The 26,659-nt window shown below is 37.6% G+C and overlaps 1 protein-coding gene across 1 annotated transcript in view; it reads right to left on the bottom strand.

Moving 5' to 3' along the window:
- The window catches only part of LOC122798673 (zinc-binding protein A33-like), a 251,661-nt gene that overhangs the window by 138,411 nt on the left and 86,591 nt on the right, over positions 1-26,659 (bottom strand). Inside the window, exon 3 of the mRNA XM_044067766.1 lies at positions 8,415-8,648. Within this exon, the coding sequence (XP_043923701.1) occupies positions 8,415-8,648 (234 nt within the window). The remainder of the gene's footprint in view (positions 1-8,414; positions 8,649-26,659) is intronic.

The following is a 26,659-nucleotide window of genomic DNA, read 5'->3' as shown; positions in this document are numbered from 1 at the left end:
GAGAAAAACTGATAGAAGTAAGGAAGTGACTGAAGAAGGGAGAGTAAGGAGGTGTGAGGTATGAACAGGTATTAGTTCACATCTAGGGGTATAGTTTATCCTGGTGTCAAGCAAGAACAGGGCAAGTGTTTAGTTAGGAATTCTTTCAGAATAGTTTTGAAGGATGGGAGGAAGGGTATTGACTTGTTGTACAGAGAATAAAGGGTTCCAGGCCTTACAACTAGAGGCAATGCCCAGCAGATCTGATAGGCTTGTAGACAGACCGCAGTTTTTTGGTTAGTGGATCACAATGACCAAATGGGAACATAGTGTGTAGAATAATTTTTATTGCTGGATAGGCAGATGGATGCTGGATAATTTTTTAGGTGGTAAGAAACTGTGTATATGTTAGTTGATGAGGCAGTTCTAGCCAATTTATGCTTTTTAGTGCTATACTGCAGATTTATGAACTTTGTTATGGCATTGTTCAAGTTTTGATTTTTGTGAAGCCTGGAAGTTAGTGGGGATGGGAGCACCATAAATAACTGTGGGAAGGAGATACATAGTTTTAGTTTTGTCTATGAGGAAGTTTTTCGCTCTGTAAAGCATACCTAGTTTTTGATGAGTTTTTAGCAATTTTGTATATGCAAATCGAATATAAGATTATCATCCACTATCTCCCCTAATAATTATTATGCCTACCTACAGATCCCCTTCCATGACCCAGGACACTCACACAAGAAGCCTAAACAAACTTGAGTTGCTAAGCAAAGGACCTAACTTCTAGAAGATTTCAACTATCCATCCATAAACTGGGAAACATACAGACCCTTAATCAGGCAGGCACAGAAATTCCTGGACTTCTTTATGCCCTGTAACAACTAGTTAAAGCTCCTACAAGGGGAAACAACATCCTTAATTTGATCCCCAAAAATATGTGAAGCCATTGCACCTCCCTTGTGTATCATCCTCTTTAGTAAGGTAAGAGCACAAAGGGGAATTTTTTGAAATTGTTCTGGAACACACACCCCTTTAAACCGTAGAATGTTCAGAAATTATCCTAAAGCAAAATATCTGCTACAGAGTGATATACTGGCAACATTTTTACCCCACCCCCCAATTAAGATAATTCAACTGCCTATACTGAATCCTTCTACCAGGCTTCCACGACAACTATACAGAGGCAGGTGTTCTCACTCAATAGAAGCAAAACAAAATATTAAAAAAAACCTTTGGTGGATTTCAGCCATAAACAAGCTGTACAAGACGAAAGCAAATCATGGCTAAAGACACTAAACATGCCAAAAATGCAATCATAAACCTTAACAAGCAGATAAGGAGTCTAACATACCTCTCACCTGTACAGATTTTCACAGAATGTCCAGAGTTTTGGCTCATATTTTTGATGTGATCCTCCTAAAATCTATTCCTTTCTGGCAAATAGCTGAGGATTGAAGTCATTAAATGTATTTATTATTTATTTATTTTACATTTATTAACCAGGATAGTCCACTGGACATAGGTCCATTTTTAAGGGAGGCCTGAGGAGAAAAGCTCCATAACTAAGAAAAACTAAGAGTATATAGCTTATGACACATTTAGCAGAGTAAACTCAAGTAACAAAAATGGACATAACAACACTATTAGTCCAATCCCAGAGATAATACATCACTACTAGAAGTTAAAGTATAAGGGAACACTAGTATAATTTCTGGCGTGAGCAGCTGGATTGGTTTGTTAAAGTGTAAACCAGAACAAAGATCTCAAATTATACTATGTTTTGTGTATATATACAATCCTAGGTCATTGACCTATAATGACAAACATTTGAGTTTAAGACTCAACATCCTTCAGAAAATTCATGCTAATGCAAAACCTAGTATTCTATCAAATGCCTAAGTTTGTAAGAGCAATATTTAATATCTGTCCCTATTTGCCCCCCCTATCATTTTAGGCTTTGTCCAGATGTTTTGCTCTAAGAGGTTGAGAGGTATGGGGTCTAGTCAAAACCACTAAAGCCAAATTTGAGTTAAATAGAGCCTCCCAAGCTAAAGACAACCACAAGACATTTTTCAGCTATGTTATGAAGCTGAAAGGAAGGAAGCAACAGTGTGTCAAACTGGTGGTAAATGACACCCCTTTTACTGCACCAGGCAACACTACAAACATACTGGTGAAGAAATTCAGTGCAAACATCAGTCCGCCATCCCACCAGTTGCCACTATGGTTATATCAAAATCCATATGACCCCCTGCTATCACATCAGAAAAGGTCCTAGAGGCTTTCTTAAATGCAAAGAACAAAACATCTATGCATCATGATAACATACCAGGGTCTTCCTAATTGGGTTGAAATAGGTTCTCCTAATGAAGCTATTTAATCTAAGCCTTGAATGTACCCATGGACTAGAAGGCAGCAACTGTCATTCTACTGTACAAGAATGGCCCTTCTACAGATCTGGAAAACTGTAGACCAATTATTTACCAGTGTAATCTGTAAAGCCATGGAAAGAATGGTCTTAGATACTACATGCAAAGACATTATGAATTTATAAACACTGGATCTCAGTCAGTTTAGGTTTCCTGTTGAACCTGAAGAGCTTCCTTGAGAATGGCACAAAGGCCAAGGACGAGGACAAATCAATTCACATGGCCTATTTGCACTTGACCAAGGCATTTGATACTGTTTGCTTCCCATTTTATAGTCAAAATGTTACAAAACATGCAAATAAAGCCTGTATACCACCTGCTGGGTAACCAACTAGCTTTCAAACAAGATGCAAGAGATAAGAATAGGTGACTCCACCTCAATTAAAAGGGCAGTCATAAATGAAATTCCCCACGGACCAGTACTGGGACCGCTCGTGTTTGGCATTTACTTCTCAGATATCTAGGCCAATGCAAATTGGCTGCAGCTGATCAAGTTTGCAGATTACTTCAAGCTCAGGGTACTTACAGAATCCCCCAAAGACAAAAACATCCTCCAGGAGGGTCTCACACAAATGAGCAATTGATATAAGAACCACTGAGTCAAAGTGAATGCAAAAAAAGTTATAATTGCCTTCTTTGGTAACTCATCCATCCCTGCAGACTACAACATTCACAATGCACCTCTTAAGGTAGAAATTATAGGGATTTGTGGACTTGTGATGTTAGTAATCTGTCCTTTGGCCAACACATGCCCACCACAGTTAGGAAGTCATTTTATATAGCAAAACCTATAAGTAAGGGCATTGCATCCAGGTCCAGGGAAGATACTCTACATTTGTTTTCAGCCCTTGTTCGAATAATCATTGAATACACTTGTCCTTTTGGTGTGTACCTGCAAAGGCACAGGCTCCAGCTTTAATGCCAACAGAAATTTCTTACCAAAAGAATCCAGGGAGTCCAACACATGAATTATGGGGACCATCTTAGATCACCCTCCAGTCCCCAGATCTCTGCCTAGCTTTTAAGGCCTCCTCAGATCCTGTACTGATGAACCTACATTCATGTGACCCTGAGTAACATCCTGCCCTCACCAAGAATGATACAATGGTATAAAGAAAGAATTATCAGTTTCAACAAATGGCTAAGCTTCTGGTGTCATTCAAAGGGGATCCAGTGTCTGTCAGCCTGGGATGACATGCTCGACAAGCCACGCTGCTTCTCTAGGCTTTCAAATAATGGCCAAGGCTCTTGCCACCCCTATAGTGCCTTTTTTAAGGAAGACTCAAAGACAAACCCACTGCTGTAAATAGCACAAGTAACAAAAAAAACTGAGGGTAACGCTACTCAATGCCAGAAGTCTAAACCTCAAAATGCATGCACTCAAGGCACTCAGTATGGAGAAAATCGATATATGTGCAGTAACAGAAACCCGGTTTAAGGCTCCAGAGAGCACCCCAGCACTACCAGGCTACAACTTATACCATACATTTTGGCCACAAAACCCAGACCGAAATACAAAAGGCGGGGAGTATCCATATTCATCAAGGATACCCACACCTCCAGGTTAGTGGCACAGCACAATGCTTCAGAGATCATCCACATGCAACTAACAATGGGCAGAACTGCAATTCAAATTGTAGCTTGCTACAGATCACCCACCATGTTCCAGGACCCCCATTCCGCATTTCTGGAAACACTGGGAAACATAAAGGTCCTACCAAAAACCCTGATATTGGGTGATTTCAATTACCCAAACATTAACTGGGAGAACTATTCAAGTACTAACTCCCTTGCCAGCATTTCCTAGAATTTATAAACTCAAATTCCCTGGATCAACTGGTCAACACCCCCACCAGAGGTGACAACATATTGGACCTGGTCATCACCAACATGTGTGACTGGTGTTCCACACCTATAAATCCCATGTCTCAGAACCTATAAATCCCATGTCTCATTGATACATTTCTGTAACCACCCTATATTCTGGAAATATGTAAGAGTCAAATAAGGTATACTATTCTTATTGTTCTGCAATACTTTTTCAGTTCTTTCCATAGTTCTATCACTCTTATAATTTAATAAAGGTATATATTTGACGTTTGGAAGTGGTCGTGGTGAACCTTTTTGGATTTAGGAAGACAGCCTTTATTGCAACATGGACTACCATGATTTATTATGGTTTACAAATACAATCCTCACAAAGAGGATTACTGGACTCAAACAAATGCCCTACACTGACCGCCTCAAAAAACTCCAGCTTTACTCCGTAGCATATCACCTACTCCGAGGTGATCTCTGCCTAACGTATAAAGCTATGTCAAACCTAGAGCTGTTGGACATGCTACACCTAAAGAAATCCCAATCCCTCCGAGCTACATGCTCTAGGGACCTAAACCTTGTCACCACAATAAACAGGACATGCTGGAGGGATAGATTCCTATCCCAGAGACTTCCCATACTCTGGAACAGGCTACCCATATATGTCAAGCAAAGTTCTTCATTAGCACTCTTCAAGAAAAATCTTGATGAGTGGATGGGAAATAGGAAATTCACCCCGGGGATCACTTCTGTGTCTCTGCTCATCAGTGGCACAGGAAAATAACTTTCTTGGGTGGCATAAGTCAGGGAACCTTGTTGGCTAGGCTTGCATAGGCCCTTGGGCCGATAGCCTAGTACCTACCTATGAACCTATGAACCTAAGTCCTCCCCTCACTGGTTAGATCTGACCATAAACTAATCACTCTGGATATCCACATTCCACCCCCACCCCCAGTCAAAGAAACCATTGTGAAAAACATTTCAAAAGCAAACTTCACGTTACTTAAGACCGAGGTGGAAAGTTTCAAACCCCCCATGCTAAAGGATAATACTGCCCAAGCTGCAAAATCCTTTACTAATGCACTCTATGAGCACCTACAAGAATGCATGGATCATGCTATCCCAAGCAAAACCAAGACATACTCCTCCAAGAAAAGGAAACCAGTCTGGTGGACCCCTGCCATAAACAAGCTATACAATAGAAGGAGGAAACTAGTACAGAAAAGAGTAAAATCCCAAGAAGGGAATTCATCCCTGATCATTATCAGAAAGAAACTACGATCCCTCATAAAATCATCCAAGGCTAGCTCCGAAAGAAAAATTGCCAAGGACTCCAAAGAAAACCACAAGGCATTCTTTAGCTATGTCAAGAATTTAAGTGGCAATTCCCAGATGTGCTCGGAGTTAGTGCAGAATGACACAAAATACACTGAACCGACCGATATCACCAACATCCTGGCAGACAGGTTCAGTGAAAACTTCACCCCCCTCTCACCCCCAAAAGGGCCTATAACCATACCAGAAGAATGTAGTGCCCCTGAAATCACAGACACTCAGATTAAAATAGCCCTCTCCAAAGCCAAAAACACAACATCAATGGGACTGGATGATGCCCCAGGCTGCATCCTACACAAGCTCAAAGATGAACTAACTCCTCAACTAAGCACACTGTTCAAACTCAGCCTCTCCACAGGCTATGTGCCCATAGAGTGGCGCACAGCAACGGTTATTCAGCTCCACAAAGGTGGAGCCACAACAGCGCCCGGGAACTATCGCCCTATAAGCCTGACTAGCTTGGTCTGCAAGGCTATGGAGAGCATCATCATGGATCTCATTAACAGAGACATTGGGAACCTCCAAACACTGGACCCTACCCAGTTCAGCTTTGTTAAGGGCAGATCATGCCTCCTAAACCTGGTGGACTTCTTTGAGACAGTTACCAAGGCTATAGATGAGGGAAAGATGGTCCACACAGCCTACCTAGTCCTCGCAAAGGACTTCGACACCATTCTCCATTTTGGTATTATAGACAAGCTCACCAGCCTGAACATAAACTCCTTCATCACGAGATGGGTTGCCAACTGGCTCATGGACAGAAAGCACATGGTAAGAGTTGCGGGAGCGAGGTCTGACTCTAAACCGGTTACAAGTGGCGTTCTCCAGGGCTCAATCCTAGGACCCCTCCTGTTCAGTATATACTTCTCTGAGGTACAGGCAAGCACAGGAGGACTATGGCTGACCAAGTTCACAGACTACTGCAAACTAGGGGTTATAACTGACTCTCCGGCTGACACAGACATCCTTCAAAAGGGTCTCATTGAGACATATGCCTGGTGTCAAAACCATGGCCTCTAGCTAAATGCTAAAAAGTGCATAGTCATCCCCTTTGGAAAAAACAAAGTACCCACAAACTACCACATAGCTGGTAGCCCCCTAAATACAGAAGATGAAATAAGGGATCTGGGGACCCAAGTAGATAGCAGTCTCTCCTTTGATAATCACATTGCCAAAGTGGTTAGAAAATCCTTCTATGTGGCTCACCTAATCACAAAAGGGTTTGCATCCAGATCAGTAAGGTCATTGTGCCTCTCTACGCATCAATCATCAGACCCATCATAGAGTACAATGCCCCATTTGGGATGCACCTTACAAGACACCTACAACAGCTGGAAAGACCACAGAAGTACCTCACCAAGAGGATCGCAGGCCTCAAACAGATGCCCTATGCAGCTTGACTGAAGAAACTCCAGCTGTACTCGGTTGCAAACCACCTACTTAGAGGTGATCTTTGCCTGACATACAAGGCCATGTCCAACCCAGAATCGATGGACATGCTCCACCTAAAGAAAACCATATCCCCTCGAGCCATGTGCTCTAGGGATCTAAACTTCACCACAACGATAAATAGGACGTGCTGGAGGGATAGATTCCTGTCCCAGAGACTCCCCTTGCTCTGGAGTAAGATTCCAATCTACATTAGGCAGAGCTCCTCACTAACACTCTTCAAAAGAAACCTTAACAAGTGGATGGGAAACAGGAAATTTACCCCGGGGATCACTTCAGTGGCTCTGCTGGACAGAGGCACAGGGGACTAATCTAAGGGGGTGGTGAAAGCCAAAACATTTCAGCTAGGCTTATAAATGCCTTTGGGCAGATAGCCTAGTACCTACCTATGAACCTATGAACCTATATTCACAAAAAACAATAGTATCAGAGACATCTGTCTAAGAATTTTACCCTTTCCAGCAATCTAAACAGGACATGCTGAAGAAACAAATACATCCCACAGAGGCTTCCACTGCTGTGAAACAGGCTTCCCATCTGTGTAAAGCAAAGTACTTCCCTGACCCAATTCAGCAATCTTGACAATAAAACTACAAATTTATCTGTGTGGTGACACCGATGTCCCTGCTAGACAAAGGACACTGATGTGCTACAAAACTGATCTATAAAAGGGAACAAGTAGCACTTGGAAATTCTGTTTGGCTGTGTTTAAAAAGCTCCCTGGGCCATTAGCCCACCATCTTTCTATTTCTATAGGGTTTCAGTCTCTCAGCCTTCATTTGCTCCCTGGTCTCCCCGTAAAAGGACTTTGCATCCAGTAGGCCTACCTGGTTAATAAATGGGTGTGTAATATTGATGGGATATGTCACTCATAAAGGGATTTTGTAATCCATATTCTATAAAATGTAAAACTTTAGGACCCTTAAACAAGATGGATGGGAATGGGTTATTTTTTGCACCAGGGACACAAAATAAAGTATTCTGTTCAAGGATATAGCATATACTGAAAAGTGTTTCTGTTTGTTTCTTTTTAATGGAGAGAAGCAATCAGAAATATAGTGTGTTACTCACTTTTAAAAACTGAACACTCACATTGATGGCGGTCAGAAAATTCTCTTTATTCACTATATGCATCACCTACTGCCATATGAATAAATGTGTTTTATATATATATATATATATATATATATATATATATATATATATATATATATATATATATATGTAAGTGGTGTTATTGTGTATATGTTATGGGTAAAGCATTCCCAGTGACTGAAGCAGTGAACAAAGATTCCATGACATAGATGCTGGGTATGTAAGAACAGCACTTACACACTCTATGTCTCACTACAGAGTGACACACCAAGTCATTTCATTATGAACAGAATGTGAACAATTTCTTACTTTAAAAAAAAGTACAGAGTCGTCCTGCTGCAATGTGGATTCAATGTTGGATTTATGCTTCTGAATAGCCTCATTCATTTCTTCAATTTTCTCTAAGTTTTTTGCCATCTTTTCCAGAAATCCTTCAGCTTCCTCCTTGAGCTGTTGGATCAGCTGTTGTTCCTTGTCCTGGAGAAACTGTCGCAGTTTGGCAAACTCTGATGTAATGTGCTGTTCCAAGCTCTGAACTTCATCCTGGAAGACAATAATTTGAATTTAAAACCATAACTCTCATAGTATTCTGTACTAAACAAACAAATAAACAAAGTAACTCAGACAAGACACATCTCCTAAGGTTAATCATCCATTTCCTGCTTAGGAAATGCCATATCCAGCAGGACAGAGCCATAAATGGCTATGGACAGTAAAAAGTGTATATGCAGTTAAATTACAAACACACCTGTGCACCCACGCACACAGACACACACCCAATGGTAGCTTGGTAAATTTTATTATTTTATTCTGCTAAAAAGTTATATTTATAGCCCCTACTGGTAATCATTTGAAATGTTGGGACCTGCTAGAGTGAGTCCCAAAATATGGAGGCAATCTCGGAAAGAATGGACTTACATATATTAATTCTGAGATTACATTTCTCAGACTATTCCCTTTTCTCTGAGGTATGGTGATCTTGGAGTTGGTATATATAAGTTTGGGAGTATGAGGGGTTTGCCCTCCACATGGAGGGATGCAGGGAGGCCTTATACCTCCTGCAAAAAAAGTTTTAAGCAGAGAAGTGATTCTCGAAATTCACTCTTCTATGTTTTTGCTCTATTTTTTTTTTTGGCTTGTCAACACTCAACATTTCAATAGGGAGCCATAGCCACCCTTATGTACGTACAATACTCATTCTTACAGAGAAACCATGATCAATGTCTTCAACTACTGACAGTTCATAATTACTAATTTGAAAAGGTAAGAAGTATTTAGAAAAGAAAAAATCTATGCTTTTATCTTATTTTACTGAGTCTTGCAATGTTGAAACAAGAACACAGGAAGGTCGCTTGTTTCCTGTAGTCAGTGTACAGGAAGGTTGCTTGTTTCCTGTAGTCAATGTACAGGAAGGTCACTTGTTTCCTGTAGCCAGTGTACAGGAAGGTCGCCTGTTTCCAGTAGTTCATAGGTTCATAGATTAGAACTAGGCTAACTCCCTTGTGGGCCATTTTAAGCCTAGCCAATTAACCCATATGAGAATCAAATCCTGCATCTTGTGTCTGTAAGGTAAATAACTTAACCATTATTCCAACCTCCCTCTGATAAACACTACCTAAACCCGTATTCAAAGCCAGTAACATCTGGCATGAATAAAAATGCATTAACACATGCTGCCAGAGTCAAGCGTTTTATAGCCCTGGAATGTTATACATTGCTTACTATGTTTCTGGTTTTATTACAGCTACAAAAAGGGAGATGATACTTAGTTTTGTCTTCCATTGTTTGCATCCTCTGCATGTGTGTGTGACCAAAAGGTAGGTATATATAGAGACTGGTGGTCCCACATTGGAATGAATCTTCGGTTTGCTGTACAATGTTGGTAATGTTGTTGTTTTGAGTATGTGACTTCTTTTTTTTTAAAACAAGTTTATTATTTTTAACATACAAAATAAATATTATAACAATCTTATACAAGCAGTTAATATATAAACAGTTATAACATTTGATAAAACAACCAAAGTATTTACAAAGACATCCACTGCAAATCAAATCAATTAATTAAACTGTAACATCTTACTAATGAAACTAAGACTGTTTTAACAAATTTTGTAAAGTATCCCATATATTATAGTAAGACGTTTTTCTAATGGTTCTTGACTTTATTGTCATTAGTTCCATATGACACACTTCAGTCATAACATTTTTAAATTCATTAAATGAAGGAGGAGTATCTGAAATCCAATTTCTGGTTATTATTTTTCTAGCCACTGCTAGAATAGACCATAATAAGGGAAGTTTAACTTTTTTTAACACATTTAGGAACAGGGGTGTTAAATAATATAAGTGATTTAGAGACTATGAAATTATCTGTGAAAAGAGCCTGTAAAAAATCATTGATTAACATCCAATATTCCTTCAGTTTTATACAGTCATAAAACATATGAGCCCAATCAGCATTTATTTCTACATTACATCTCTTACATATGTTGTCTTTATTGTTTATTTTATTCATCATTAAGGGTGTATAGAAAGATCTATGTAAAAATTTCCAGGTAAAAAGTCTCCAATTAATAGAAGAAGTAGTTTTATAAGCAGATTCCAATATATATTGTTTATCTTGTTGTTTTGGTGATTCACCTTTAATGGAAATGAAATAATTCCAGTAAGTATCTGAGCTGTAATGTGTTTCTTCTCTAATAATTTTATGTATGTGTGAGAGCTTACCTTTATCAGAAACCCTATATTGTAAATTTAATATCAAGTAATCAATCAGAATTGGGACAGATTCTTTAACTGTTAAAGACATTAAATCAAGTTTATTAATAAGATGTTGTCTAAAAGTCTGAATCTCTAACCACCATGTCTCTCTCAAATCAAATTCTTGCTTTAAAAAGTCTAAATTTTTTGCTTTATTGTCAGACAACAACTGATACCAATACTTTAAATCATTCTCTGTGACCAAAAGAATTCTTTCAGAGGTGGATGATAAAAGAATACCTTGTGTATACATTATAGGAAATAAAATAAAATTCCATTCCTTATACTTAGGATGCATAAATATAAAATTACGATATCTAATAATAATATTTAATGGGTAACTAGCTATATATTTTGGTGTAATAGATGAGGTACAAAACTCTTTTAGTAACCATAACATGGGATTGTTTACAATAGTATTTTTGTGTGTTAATGATATTTTCGTAAAGTGCATACTAATTAGTTCCCAATATTCCTTCCATTTTGCAACATATGACTGATCTATTAGCAATGTTATAACTTTTATAATAGAAGAGATAGCATATAGATTAAAGTCAGGAAATGATATGCCCCCTTGAGACCAACTATTAGTATGTTTCTTTAATGCAATCCTAGGTCTATTAGGTGCCCATAAGAAATTTAACATTTGTGAATTCAATTTCTTAATAATTATTTTTGTAGGTGGGAGTATTATTGATTGTATTATGTATAATATCTTCGGAAATATTATCATTTTAATAATTGTGAGTCTTTCTTCCATAGTAAAAAACATATTGTTCCAGCTATTGAAAAGGTTTTGTATATTATGAAGACAGTTACTATAATTATTATGTATAGTGGATTTAATATCTTTAGTTAATATTATGCCTAAGTAAGTTATTTGACCTGAATTGGGTATATATTTGAGAAAATCATTAGTGAGAACATTTTTCCATGCGTATATTGGTAATATTTTAGTTTTTTCTTCATTAAATATCAAACCAGAAATATTCTTGAAATCTGTCATCTTGTCAAATAATGACTGCATAGAAGAATTTGTTCCTGCTGATGTAATTAGAACATCATCTGCAAAAAGTTGGATTTTAGATATTGTATTTTCATCTATATCAAATCCTTCTATATCATTGCTGTTTCTAATCAAATTAGCCCAAGGCTCCATTATTAAAGTAAATAATAATGGTGAAAGTGGACACCCTTGTTTTGTACCTTTTAATATGGGTATTTTTTGTGAGACATATGTTCCTATTTTAATATAAGCCAATGCTCCTTTATATAGATGTTCAATTAAATTCACAAATGCATCAGAGAAATTTGTACACTTCAATAAGATAAACAAATAGTCCCAACTTACTGAGTCAAATGCTGAACTTATATCAAGACTAATGAGTGTCAAGTCTTTTTTTTTTTCTGTTTGCATAATCAATTAGCGTTAAAGTTCTCCTTATATTATCAAAAGTATTTCTATTTATAATAAAGCCTGTCTGATCTATATCTATTATACCTGGAATGATTGTCTTTAATCTGTCAGCAAATATATTCATGAACATTTTATAGTCAACATTAAGTAATGAAATAGGTCTATATGAAGTGCATCTGGTTGGGTCTTTATTGGGTTTCAAAATTGGTGAAATAAATGTGTATTGCCAGGATGGGGGAATTGATAACTCATTTTGAGCTGAAATGAAAACCTTATGTATTAATGAGTAAGTACTCTTAGGAAGAATTTTATAAATCTCTGGAATAATACCATCATTACCTGGTGCTTTGTTTGATTTAAGTTTATTTATTTGTGTGATAACCTCTGTATATGAAATAGTTTTATCAATTAATTTAGTCTGTTGTTTATTAAGTTTTTTGTTCATGTTTGTAATTATAAAGTTCTTTATTTTGTCTTTAGAATCCATATTAATGTTATCATGGTTAATATTATGAAAGTGATTTCTAAATTCATCTAATATTTCTGGTAAACTAGAAATGTTCTTCTTTTTCCTTGGAGAGAAAATTTCTTTGATGTGATTTTGTTTATTCAGCCTTTTTGTTTTATTTTTAAGTCTATGTAAATATTTGGGACTTATTGAGTAAGACAAAAATTTATATTTCTCTAAAGTTATTTTGACTTTGTGACTTAAAATTTCTTTGTATTTCTCATTTAATTTATTTATTTCCTCAATGACTTTTTTGTCCATAATATTTTCTTTATTATGTTTATATGAGTCTAATTTGTTTTGAATGTCTATTAATTCCTTGTCCCAAGATTTCCTTTTATTATTATACCATCTGATACTTTGTCCATATAAATATGATTTTAGAGCATCCCAAATGTGTATAATGGAGACGTCAGGTGTAGTGTTTAAGTCTAAGAAATGTTGCACCTCTGTAAGTATATAATCTTTATAATCCTTTAGTTGAGTTAAGTATGCTGGTATTCTTTTGATCTGAACATTATAAGTACTATTTACCATAAATTCAAAGACAATTGAATTATGATCTGATATAGGACATGAAATGATCTTAGAATTAATTAAGTCTGTTACCAGTTGGTTAGAAATAAAGACTCTATCTATTCTTGAATAAGTTTTATGTCTATTAGAAAAAAAAAGTGTATGGTAATGATTTAGAATCTGTCTGATTATCAATATCATTCAAATAATATAAATTAATGAAATCCTTTAAATGTTTTGCATTGATGTGATTTTCCTTTTTCCTATAGTAGTAGTATCTTTTTCATGCAGAATACAGTTAAATTCTCCTGCTAAAATAATATCTCCTTTAGAAAATGATATAATCTTATTGAGATGGTGTTTCACTGTATTAGTGCCAGTTCCTGGTATCCAGTATACATTAATTAATGTATATATTTTCCCATTAATCTGTATTGTAACCAGGCAGAACATTCCTTTATCATCTTTATATGACTTAATACTTTTAGGTATGGGCATATTTTTGTTCCATAAGATAGCCACTCCTCTTTTTTTCCTGTGTGTGCTCTGAGCTGACCAAGACTGTATATTTATTAGTGGCTAATTTATCTATATCTTTTTTCAGGAGATGTGTTTCTTGAAGGAATATTAAATTGGCTCTATGCAGATTAATATATCTCATTAAACTTGCCCTTTTACATGGGTTATTCAATCCATTAATGTTTAAAGAAATTCCTTTTAAAGTTACCATTTAACTTTTATAAACATATAAAACTTATAATCAAAATAACATTTACTAAAATAAATATTATTATGTCTCCTCCTTTAGGTGTTCTATTAAATATAGCTGTATTTAATGAAAATCTTATGGAATTTTGTGTACTTTTAACTTTTGTGTGTAGTGACAATGAGTTTATAAAATGTGATGTGGATGTCAAAACTACATATACATGACAATAATCAGGTGAAAATATTGTTTGGATTAAACAATGCTTCCAGCCTGGAGTTAAGAACTCCAACTTCGAGTAACAAATACCACTCAAGTTATCCCCCTATCCTACACAGCAGTACTCCAGCTGCCACCGAATTAATTCAATACTAACTATTATTAACTAAAGTTAACCTCATTTAATTTGATTATCTATTATAGCAAGGCTTAAACAATTTATATAACAGCTTCATATAATCATATAAAACATTTATAATCAACTACTATTGCTATGTACATCTATTCTATATAATAAATTCATAATCATAATAGCATTCTAATAATCTTGAAAGTGGGAGCAGAGAAGAGAGAGAGAAAAAAAAAAAAAAAAAAAGAATACCCATATGGTAGTTTAATAAAATTTGTAATAATAAGTTCTTATTATATGTTTATGCTCATTTGAATTCAATAACATTTGTTATCTCAGGCTATTATGACTCAGACATTACTTACATTAGGGTATTCCCATTTTCTGTCATAGCAGTACTGTTAGTAGCTTTAAAACTTTAAATTACATGCACTAAAAGCTTCCTTCTCATATTTATTCTTACCAGTTAAATAAAATGATTATTCTCAATATATAAGTTAAAAGAACATACTACACAGCAATATTGATCCCTAGTTATACATATATCATTGTGATGAAAGCCATCTGTATCTTATATATCTGTACTGCAGCTTTAAAATGTATCACATGACATTTTCTTTTGAAATATAATCATAATAATGCACATACTTGTTTGTTAGTCAAGGCAAATGCATTATAACATTACATATCTTTAAATCATAAGCATCTATATGCATTAAAGTGCAGCAGTCATAAAAGCTTTCAAAGACATATGTGCATGAGTTTTACCTTCTATGCCTTCTAAATTATCTCATTTGTTTACTATGGCATATTAAGTCATTTAAAATCATTATAACTTTTATATTTTATAAGTTACATCTTAAATAAGTAAATTATTATAAAGAAAAAACTCACATTTTGTTGTTATAAAGTTCGTTTTTCATCACAATACCACATTTACAGCAGTTCTACTTCCTGAAACAGTTTACTTCTTGAATTTGCGATGAGTCTGTGTGAAATCAGGGGTCAAAGTTCAAAATGGCTGCTTTCAGCTTCTCTGTGTGTTTTCTGGATGTTGAAGCTTTTAAAATGGCTCGAGGACACTATTCACGAGGATTCCCACAACCCAAATTGTCTCCCATAACATTCTGGCGGGAATTTTAATAAAAGTAAGTGACAGACATTCATTTTGTAGTACAAATGGATTTATGCAGTGTAAAACCTTGTCGAAGCACTTCACAAGTCATTGCTGTCTCTATGGCAGTGAAACCAAGCCTTCAATTGTTTAACATAAACATAATTTATTTTTATATGCCCCATTTCATTTTCTCATTCAGAGCTTGTTACATACACATATCAGTATTATCAGAACCTTATTACCTTATAAGTAAGAGAGAAAAAAAAAAAAGAGAAGTACCTACAAAGATATTTACTTGCTGTTTGTTTTAATAAAGTAAAACCTGAGACATATTACTTTCAACTGCTTTAGTTCTAGTCAAATGCAGTTATATCATGACATATTATTTGATGTCATGTATTTAAGCAATTTAGTCATGGTATAATATATAGCAGTAATATTTAAACAGCATAAATAATTTTAAAGAGATAATAGATTATTTTTCCCCTTATTTCCTTCTTTTCATCCTTCCCATCTCCCTGCTCTCCCCCACCCCTCTCTAGATGTTTAGTTTAAAGAGAATGCCACTATTTAAAACAAGAAAAGAAAGGAAATGTATCAAATTACTAACCATAGGTCTCTCTGTCACAAAAGAGAAACAAGTTGATTCATATCAGGTTATTTGTTTCTCAGGAAGTTTGATTATTTATAAAACAAAATTCAGTTCTTGCACATTAAAATAACTTTGAACAAATCATTAAGATATTTGTGGTTTTCTTGTAAATGTAGTAACTGTAATTAAAGAGTTCAAAGAAATATAAAACATGTAATTTATTTTTTAGTCTTTTTTGTTTCTCTGAAGTCTTCCAAGAAGTTCCTGTTGCCATTCTCTTTAACGAAGGACTTGCCCATTCCATATCCTCTATTTTATCTAATATTTTATTTTTTTTAATATGCAGCAAAGCAGAGTCCAAGTCTTCAAAAATTCTAGGGCCATCAGGTAAAAAGATTTTTAGTTTGGAAGGAAATAAAAGATGAGTTTTGAACTGTGCTTTCTTAAGCTCTCTTATTAATGGTAAAAAGACCTTTCTTTTTGATATTACCAAAGAAGAATAGTCATTGTCAAAGCGCACAGTTGCTTCATTAATTTTTATAGGTGCTTTAGCCCATGCAGATTTTAATACCATCTCCTTATCATAAGATGATAAAAATCTTACAATAACTGATCTAGGATACTTTTTATTTGTATTAGAATTAGATAAAGACCTATGGGCTCTTTCAATACCAAAAGAAAATGCTTCTGACAGATCTAAAGTTTTGGGAAGCCAAGTATTTAAAAAGGATGTAATGTTGTTACCTTCTATATTTTCTGGCAGTCCAAAAATCCTTATATTATTGCGTCTGGATCTGTTTTCCAAGTCATCTAGTTTGGTTTGAAGGTGTGTGTTTTGTTTCAATAAGAATTCAATGTTTATTTCTTCTTCCTTAATTCTGTTGTCCATATCATTAAGAGTCTCTTCTATACCTGTAATCTGAGCTTTCTGATGTTGTTTATCTTGGTGTAGCACATCCATTTGTTTTGTGGTTTTCTCTATAAAGTTATCAATTTTAACATCCAGTCTGTCCATTTTAGTTGTTAGTTGCTGAATAGTTGATAGTAAAGTCTGAAGCTCTTTCTTAATGCTGGAATCCTGGCTGTTAGCCTTGCTGGAACTCATTCTGAACAGAAGTGATGAGAGAGAAATTTCCAAAAAGATTTCTGACAGGAAAATTAATTAAATTTTCTTTCTTTTTTAAATATTGTTCAAGATACTGATATTCCAAATGTTATTAGAAAGAAAATTATTCCATTAGTTGAATTTTGAAGTAATAATTTCCTGTTAATGTAGTTATGTTGGTGGAGCTGAAGAAATCTGCTGCTATCCTGTGTTCATCCTTGGCCACGCCCCCCAATATGTGACTTCTGACAGTTTAGAGAGAGAAAGAATTCAATGAATCATGTGCGTCTGTACACTGAGCCGTTAAACTGTGCAGATAGGAATTCCACATGTGCAGGTATTCATTCGTGATGTTACAAAATGTACTTATTTATTTATTTATTTTACATTTGTTGACCGGGAGAGTCTGGCTGAGTTATTGCCCTTTATCAGCGGAAGCCCGGGGAGAAAAGCTCCAAAGATATACAATGCAATAAAAATAACAATACAGATACATTTCAATTAAAATAACAATATAGAAATCTGGTAATTAAAATATGTAAGCTACATGCATGTATATTGTTGACAGATAAAACAATACTATAAACAGAAAGGAGAATGTTAAAAAAATAGAATAAGTTTAATGTTTAGGTTTAAAAAGAAAATTAAGTAAATATTAGGTTTTGTATGCAGAGTAGTAGAAACTTAAAATGTTACATAAGAATTTCAGGGAACAGAGTATAGAAGCTTTGGAGGTCGCATAGGAAGCATATGATGAAGTAGTTAATGATAAGTTTTAGTAAGTTAGTTTGACTGAACTATAAAGGTAGGTAATAATCAGGGAGGGTGAGTACAATGGCAGGCCAGTGTTTTTTAAAATGGTCTTTGGTTGCTAGCTTAAATTGTTTGGGGTGAGTTAGGGTCCTTATTTCTAGTGGGGGGTTGTTCCATACAATAGAGGAATGGTAGCTGTATAAGTTGCACCCTGTGTTGGATTTGGGTTTATGGATTTTTAGTAGGTCTTGGGTTGAGCTTTGGAGAAGTCTGATAGGGGAGTAGTGAGAGATGAGAGAAGATAGACTTGGGCAGAAATCAGGCTGATATAGGATGGAGTGTATGATTTGGAGTTGAGACTGTAGAAACAGTTGATGTAGTTCGGGCCAGTTCGGGTATTTTAGGGAGAGACAGTGGTGAGATTTATATGTTTGTTGAGCTACAACTCTAGCTATTTTGTGGTAGGTTGATTCTAATTTGGTAAGTACGGAGGAGTTCAGATTTGTGAGTATTTGGGAACAATAGGATAAGCATAGTAGAAGGTAGGCATGGGTAAGATAAATCCTAGCTTCAGTAGTTAGGAATGTGTTGTTCCTGTACAGTAGTCCTAGCTTTTGGTGTTTTTTTTGATACAGTCGTTAATGTGAAAATCGAATTTCACTTGGTCGTCAATGGTAATGCCAAGGAGTTTTGTGCTAGTTCTATAGGTGTATTGTTTAGGGACCCTATGGAGAAGGAAAGTTTAATGTGGTTTGCAGATTTAGGTAGAAAGAGTAATCATTTTGTTTTCTTAGGGTTGAGGATGTGCTGATTATTAGTGAGCCATGTCTCTACTGAGTTGAAAGATGTCTGGGTATTTGTTAGGAGTTCTAAGGGGAGTTAGCAATAGTTATGACTGTAGAGTCATCTGCATATTGGACAATGTTAGACTGAGGACAACAGGAGTGGAGTGAATTGGTGAAGGTATTAAAGAGTAGAGGTCCAAGAATGGAACCTTGGGGAACAGCAGTTCTTAGTGAGAGAGGGGTAGATACTGCTGAGTCCCATCATACTGACTGCAGCCTATCAGAGAGATAGCTAGAGAACCTTGCAACTGTATCAGGGAGAAGTTTAGGTCTACAAGTTTACTAAGTAGCAGAGTGTGCGCGACAGTGTCAAAAGCCTTAGAAAGGTCAAGGAACAGACAGGATATGGGTTTGTGATCATCTTTAGCCAGGGCTAAGGTGTTGAGAAATGATAGCAGAGCTGTGGTTGTGCTATGCTTGGGACGGAAGCCATGCTGCATTGGAGTAAGACGTTTTTCTTGTATGAGATAATGCATAACGTGTTGCGTATACATTTCTGAAGGATTTTGAAGAGAGGGGAGAGGATAACGATAGGTCTGAAATTCGATATTTCTGTGGCGTTACATCCTGTATAAATAGGAAGAGTGTAAACCTATTTCCACGTGGAAGAAACATTAGACTCAGAGATGGAGTGATTGATTAGTATAGATGCAGGCATAGCAAGGGAGTGTGCAGCAATCCAGAGAAAGTAAGAAGGAATATTGTCTGCTGATAGCATGGTTTGAGCTTTGAAAGTAGATTTCTGATATGGTCAGTGGAGACAGCTTTGAGAGAGAAGGACTTTACTGAGACAGTGGTTGAGGGGTGTATAAGGAGGTTTGAAGTGTTGTTGTTTGAGAGGTTGGGGTTAAATAGTTTGGAAATGGATTCAATAAAGTAGGCATTGAAGGTATTGTCAGTTTCTTCAGGTGACTTGTCAGGACATGGGTTTGGTGAAGTTGGGTTACCTGGATGGAGTATTTGGTTTATAGCATTCAATCATTTTTTTTGGATCAGATTTTAATGTTTTTGGGCAATTATAACAAGTCTTTTTTGTCTTTGTTGATAATTTTTTTTGTCTAATTTCTAAGTTCTTTTATACATTAGGAGGTCAGCTGGAAGTTTGGTTTGTACCCATGTTTTTCATCTCTGGATTTCATAAGGGTATGGGTGGTTTTAGTTAGCCAGGGTGAAATATTTGCCTTTAATTGAACTTTCCTTGGTGTGGCTAGAGAATTTAAAATGTTTAGGAAAGTTGAGTTGAAGGCATTTACTGCTTCACTGAGTGGGAGCTGAGTAAGGAAATTCCAGTTCATTCTAGAGAGGAGGGTTTTAAACTTGTCTGGGTTAAAGGCTGAAAGTTTGTGGCAGTTGATAAGCCAGTGTGGTTTGGGGAGGTGGGTGATGTATTGCAGCACTTTTTTAGGTGAATCGTTGCTCAGGGCATCAGGTAGAGTTTCAAGGTTATGGTATTTGCTAGGATTAGAAACAATAATTAATCTATCAAGGAGCTTGAAGAATGAAAGTTATTAGTATGGGTAGGTTTGGAGATTAGTTGTGTAAATCCATGGAGGTTTATGCATTGTGGAGGGTTTGAATAATTAAGGTTATGCAATTAATGTTTATGTCCCCAAGAAGGATAGTTTCATTAGGGAAATTTATGGAGGGATATGACAGTATACTTTCCATTAAGGGGATGTTGTTCCCTGATGGAATGTATATGGCTACTACTGTGATGGTAGCAGAGTCATTGGGTTTGAGGTTTGTTATTAGTATTTCAGTAGGTGTAGAGGGAATTGGTTCTTTTGGAAGGGAGAGAGTTAGGTAGTTAGAGTAAACTAAAGCAACACCTCCACCTTTTATCTTTAAGTGATCTTGGCAAAGTATATTATAACCTGGAGGAAGAATGTCTTTATCTTGGTTTGAGGTTTAAGCCAAGTTTCTGTGACAGAGATAATGTGTAAGGTATGAGGAGATACCCAAGCATGAAACTGGCTTAGTTTGTTGAGCATACTTCGAGTATTGATAGAACAGAAGGAGATTTTCTATTTTGGTATGGATGGTTGATTAGAATTGGGGGTGATCTTTTGGTGGGATGTTAGGAATAGTGTCAGGACCAGGGTTTGGGTGTATATTACCTGACAAGAGTTGAGTCCTTGGAAAGTCATAAGCTTTCATTTTTTGTGGGTAGTTGTTTTATACTTAGATGTTCTATGGTTGAAAGGAGGAGTTTTTATTTTAGGGAGTGGTATATTCACTGGAAGGATAGATGCAAAGATGAGTATGGGTTGCTGAGGTTAAGAAAAGCAGCTTTGGTGAGGGTAGGTGGTGGCTTTATGTATAGAGGTTAAGAGTGTGTGAGGTGATGTTATGTTGCGTAGGAGCAGTGCAGGTAGAAATATGACAGGAATAATTAAGTCTGGCATGTCTGAAGAGGAGGAGAGGGCTTTAATAGGGTGAGTCGGTTGAGAGTTTGGGGAGGAGTTCTAAGGTACGGAGAGAGTTTGTATTAAGTGTTAGCTTGTATAACAGGAAGGGGAGGAGTTTGATGGTTGGGAGCAACCTGTGGTTAGGTATAAAGGAAATGACATGGGGGGTGGGAGGGGAGCAAAGTGAGCCCGAGCACAGCAAGGGCAAATGGAGCAAGGCTACACCTGGGACAGAGGAAAGTACAAAAAAACCCAAAATAATCAGCCAGTATAATCCAGTGTCCGGGGAAGATAATCAGCCAGATTTAAGGGCAATTAGACAAGTTAGATTGTGAAAGAAAAAAGGTCTTTTCTTTTATGTTTTTATTTCCTTTTAAAAATGGGGAGCTGCAGCTGACGGAGAAGTAGGAAATAATGCAGTTATGTCAGGGGTTGTAAGGAAAGGGCCATGCAGTAAATTAGGAGGCAATAAAGTACTATTTAAAAAGGAATGGAATATGGTATCTCCGAGTACACTACTGGGGATTCCTATGAAGCAAGGGCAGAAAAGCTAAGTCAAAAGATGGTACCTTTCTACATCAGGTTTTTTGATTCCTCTGTAATTAAGTATAAGTGGGAGGGAGGAATGCAGGGACAAACTTTGATTGTCTTTGCTGTCTTATAGAAATGATAGGGCTTGGGAAAGGAGCAGACATAGGTAAGTTAAAGAGAAGTTACATAGTCTCATGCTTAAAGTTTAACTGTCATGAATGACCGGGTAATCACCACCACATCCATTGAGCTCTACTGTTGTCAAAGTAAAAACTTCTGAGTTATACACCTGTGAAAGATGCAAATACACAGCCAGACTGGAGGCTAAGCCCTCTCAACCCATGACTGTAACAGACAGTCAAGAGGATCAGGGACTCACTTGCATCACACCACCTGTCACACGTGAATCTACAAAACAAGCACCGGCAAAACATATGCATAAATACACAAAAACATATTCAGAGGCACTAGGTACCAATCTGAAAAATAAACAGTACCCTCCAAAGCAGACAAGCAAGCAACCTGCACCCCCAAACACAAGCCAGAAAACACATAATTCATCTCAGCAGTGTGCCTCACAACAGCCCTTAAGGCAAAACACCATACCTAACACGCTAGTAATAGGAGACTCTATAGTAAGGCACACGGATGTTCCACTCACTAGGCTGAACAAGGAGATTACTGTCAGCTGCCTGTCGGGTGCTCAGATCCACCACATAACACAGGCACTTAGCTCACTCCAGAACAAGTACAAGTATGACGCTGTCATTGTACATGTTGGTGTGATGATCTAAGACATATCTCCCTGGACCACATGAAAAAAGACATTGAGGAGCTCTCTGATCATGTAGCCCAAGCTGGTATGACCCTGACCTTGAGTAGCATACTACCGTCACCTAGAATGATACCACAATACAAAGACAAAATGATCAATTTCAACAATTGGCTAAGCTTCTTGTGTCATTCTAAGGGGATCCAGTGTCTGTCTGCCTGGGATGACATGATAGACAAGCCTCGCTGTTTTTCCAGAGATGGGTTCCACCTGTCACCCCTAGGTTTTCGAATACTGGCCAAAACTCTTGCCGTCCCCATAGTGCCTTTTTTAGGCAAGGCTCAAAGGACAAACCAGCCACCGTAACCAGCACAGGTAACCAAAAACTATGGGTAATGCTACTCAACGCCAGAAGTCTCAACCTCAAAATGCACACACTCGAGGCTCTCCTCAGCATGGAGAAAAGCGATGTTTGTGCAGCAACGGAAACCTGGTTCAAGGCTCAAGAGAGCACCCCAGCACTGCCAGGTTATAATTCATATCATACCTTCTGGCCTCAGTTACCGGGTTGCAGTACAAAGGGCGGAGGTGTATCCATATTCATCAAGGATACCCATATCTCCAGGTTAGTAGCACAGCATAATGCCTCAGAGATCATCCATGTGCAACTATCAGCAGACAAAACCACATTTCAAGTCGTAGCCACTTATAGATCACCCACCATGTCCCAAGATGCTCACTCTGCATTCCTTGAGACATTGGAAAATATAAAGGTCCTACCCAACACCATAATCTTGGGTGATTTCAACTACCCTGGTATAGATTGGGTGAACTACCAATGTTCCAACTCCTATGCTCAGCGATTCATAGAATTTATAAATTCAAATGCCCTTGAACAACTAGTATGTTCCCCCACTAGAGGGGACAACATATTGGATTTAATCATCACAAATATGGGCGCCCATTGTACCACACCCATTATCATCCCCTCCTTGGTCAGATCCGACCACAAACTGTTAACCCTGGACATCCTCACCCCTCCACCTCCCCCAGTCAAAGAAACCATAGTCAAAAACCTCTCCAAAGCAAACTTCAAACTACTTGCATCTGAAGTGGAAAGCTTCACTATTCCCTTGCAGAAGGATAATGATATCCAGGATGTGGAATCCTACACCAAGGCACTCTATATGCATCTTCAGGATTGCATGGACTGTGCTATCCCAAATAAAACCAAGACTCCTTTCTCAAGCAAGAAGAAACCAGTCTGGTGGACCCCGGCTGTAAGCAAACTTTACAATAAAAGGAGGAGACTTATACAAAAAAAGGCCAAATCTGAAGTAGAAAAATCATCCCTGATCAGCATTAGTAAGAAATTGAGGGCCCTCATCAAGTCAACTAAAGCTGATTTTGAAAAGAAAGTTACCAAGGATGCCAAGGATAACCATAAGGCCTTCTATGGCTACGTCAAAAACCTAAATTGCAATGCTCAGGTCTGTTCCGAGCTAGTACAAAATGGAACAAAATACACTGACCCTTCTGACATTGCCAACATCTTGGCTGACAGGTTTAGTGCAAATTCCCCCCCCCCCCCTCACCACCTACAGGGCCTATTACCATTCTAGGGGATTGTGTAAGTCCAATTATTACTGATACATTGGTTAACAAGGCTCTATCTAAAGCTAAAAGCACTGCCTCCATGGGACCAGATGGTGTCCCAGGCTGTGTCATACACAAGCTCCAAAAGGAATTAACCCCACATCTTAATAACCTGTTCAGTCTCAGCCTCTCCACAAGATATGTGCCCATAGAATGGCGCACGGCAATGGTGGTCCCGCTACACAAGGGTGGGGCCACAACTGACCCTGGGAACTACTGACCAATAAGCCTGACCAGTCTGATCTGTAAGGCTATGGAGCGAATCATTATGGAACTCATAAATGGAGAGATTGGGAACCTCCAGTCGCTGGACCCCACACAGTTCGGCTTCGTCAAGGGCAGATCATGCCTCCTGAACCTGGTGGATTTCTTTGAGACAGTTGCTCAGGCTATAGAAAAGGGAATGGAGGTACAAACAGCTTACCTTAACCTTGCTAAAGCATTTGACACCATTCCCCATTCAGGTATTATTGATAAACTCACCAGCCTGGGCATAAACCCTTATGTCACAAGATGGATCACAAACTGGCTCTCAGACAGATCCCATAAAGTAAGACTAGCGGGATCTAGGTCCGAATCCCGACCAGTAATGAGTGGTGTGCCTCAGGGCTCTGTCCTGGAGCCCCTCCTGTTTGGCATATACTTCTCAGAAGTACAGGCAAGCATGGAAGGGCTGTGGCTGACTAAGTTTGCGGACGACTGCAAACTGGGTGCTATAATAGAGTTTCTGGCTGACATGGAGATCCTCCAGAAGGGCCTAAATGAGACTGATGCATGGTGTCAAAGCCATAGTCTCAAGCTAAATGCAAAAAAATGCGTAGTAATCCCCTTTGGAAAAAAACAGAGTACCCACAAACTACAATGTAGGAGGTAATCCCCTGAAATCTGAAGAAGAAATAAGGGATCTCGGGACCCAAGTAGATAGTCAGCTTTCCTTTGATAACCATGTTGCCAAAGTGGTTAGAAAATCCTTCTATGTGACCCATCTGATCACGAAAGGGTTCGCATCAAGATCTAAGGATGCAATGGTGCCCCTCTACTCTTCCCTCATCAGACCCATTATTGAGTACAATGCACCAATTGGAATGTACATGGCTAGGCATCTCCTGCAGCTGGAGAGACCACAAAGGTACCTAACCAAGAGGATTACTGGCCTCGAACAGTTGCCCTATGCAGCACGACTGAAAAAGCTAAGACTGTTCTCTGTTGCATACCACTTTCGCAGAGGCAATCTCTGTCTAACGTACAGAGCCACATCCAACCCAGAATTGTTGAACATGCTCCATCTTAGCAAAACCAAATCTACTCGAGCTACATGCTCTAGGGATATAAACCTCAACACAACAATGAATAGAACATGCTGGAGGGATAGATTCCCTTCACAGAGACTTCCCTTACTATGGAACAGGGTCCCGATCTACATAAGACAAAGCCCCTCACTATCACTCTTCAAGAGGAACCTTGATGAGTGGATGGGTAACAGAAAGTTCATACTGGGGATCACACCAACAGCACTACTAGATAGGGGCCAAGGGTACTAGCTGCTAGTACAAGGGTCTAGGGAAATACTAAAGGGGCAGTGAATACCACACAACGTGGCTGGGCTAATATATGCCTTCGGGCAGATAGCCCAGTACCAACCTATGAACCTATGAACTTATGAACCTTTACTTCATTCAATCCAAGTTCAGGGATCTGCATTTTGTTTTGCTTCTATATTGTCAAGTTGCTGGCATCAACAATAGAGGCCACATGCGCTTTGTGTGTGTATATACAGCAGTTCAGATCAGTTAATAATTTAAGCATATTTGTATTAGTTGGTGTGTTCTGTTCAGCTATTTCTTGCTATAACTGTTTGCTTTAAATTAGGTGATTTTGTACAAGAAGCCTTTCATCTTTTTTTTTTAAACAAAAAAATCTTTATTTACTTATCACGACACAGGCAATCATACATTTATATAAACGAAAACAAACCACAGTGACATATTTTCAGTTGCAAATATTATATATCACGTATGATCTTAAACAAAGTCATTGTCAATCAAATATTACATAGTTTATTCAATTCCTGCCTTTCATTAAACCTCATTTCTTCTCCAAAAAATATTATTTTTGAAAGAATAATACTGGTTGTAGGAAATGGTCATGCTGTCTACATGGCATACCTTGATCTGGCCAAAATGTTTGACACCATCCTCCATTCTGGTATAGTTAGTGAGCTAAACGCATTGCAAACAGATCCCTATGCAATAAGATGGACTGCAAATTGACTAAAGGACAAAACCCACACGATGCCAGTAGCAGATGCCTCATCAGAGAGTATGAAGGTAACCAGCGGTATTACAGGGCTCAGTACCGGAACCTCTTTTTTTGGCATTTACTTTTCTGATGAACAGACCATGAAGCAAGATCAATGGCTAACCAGGTCTGCAGATGTCTGCAAACTAGTAGTCATTGTCATGTCCCCCTCTGACTCCCAAGCAAAAACATACTCTTAAATATCTTATGCACACCAATGG

The sequence above is a fragment of the Protopterus annectens genome, chromosome 3.part1 (assembly GCF_019279795.1).
Source record: "Protopterus annectens isolate FY-2018-M chromosome 3.part1, PAN1.0, whole genome shotgun sequence".
NCBI lineage: Eukaryota > Metazoa > Chordata > Ceratodontiformes > Protopteridae > Protopterus > Protopterus annectens.
The sequence above is the reverse complement of the archived record's forward strand: the minus strand, read 5'-3'. Positions and strand labels throughout refer to the sequence as shown.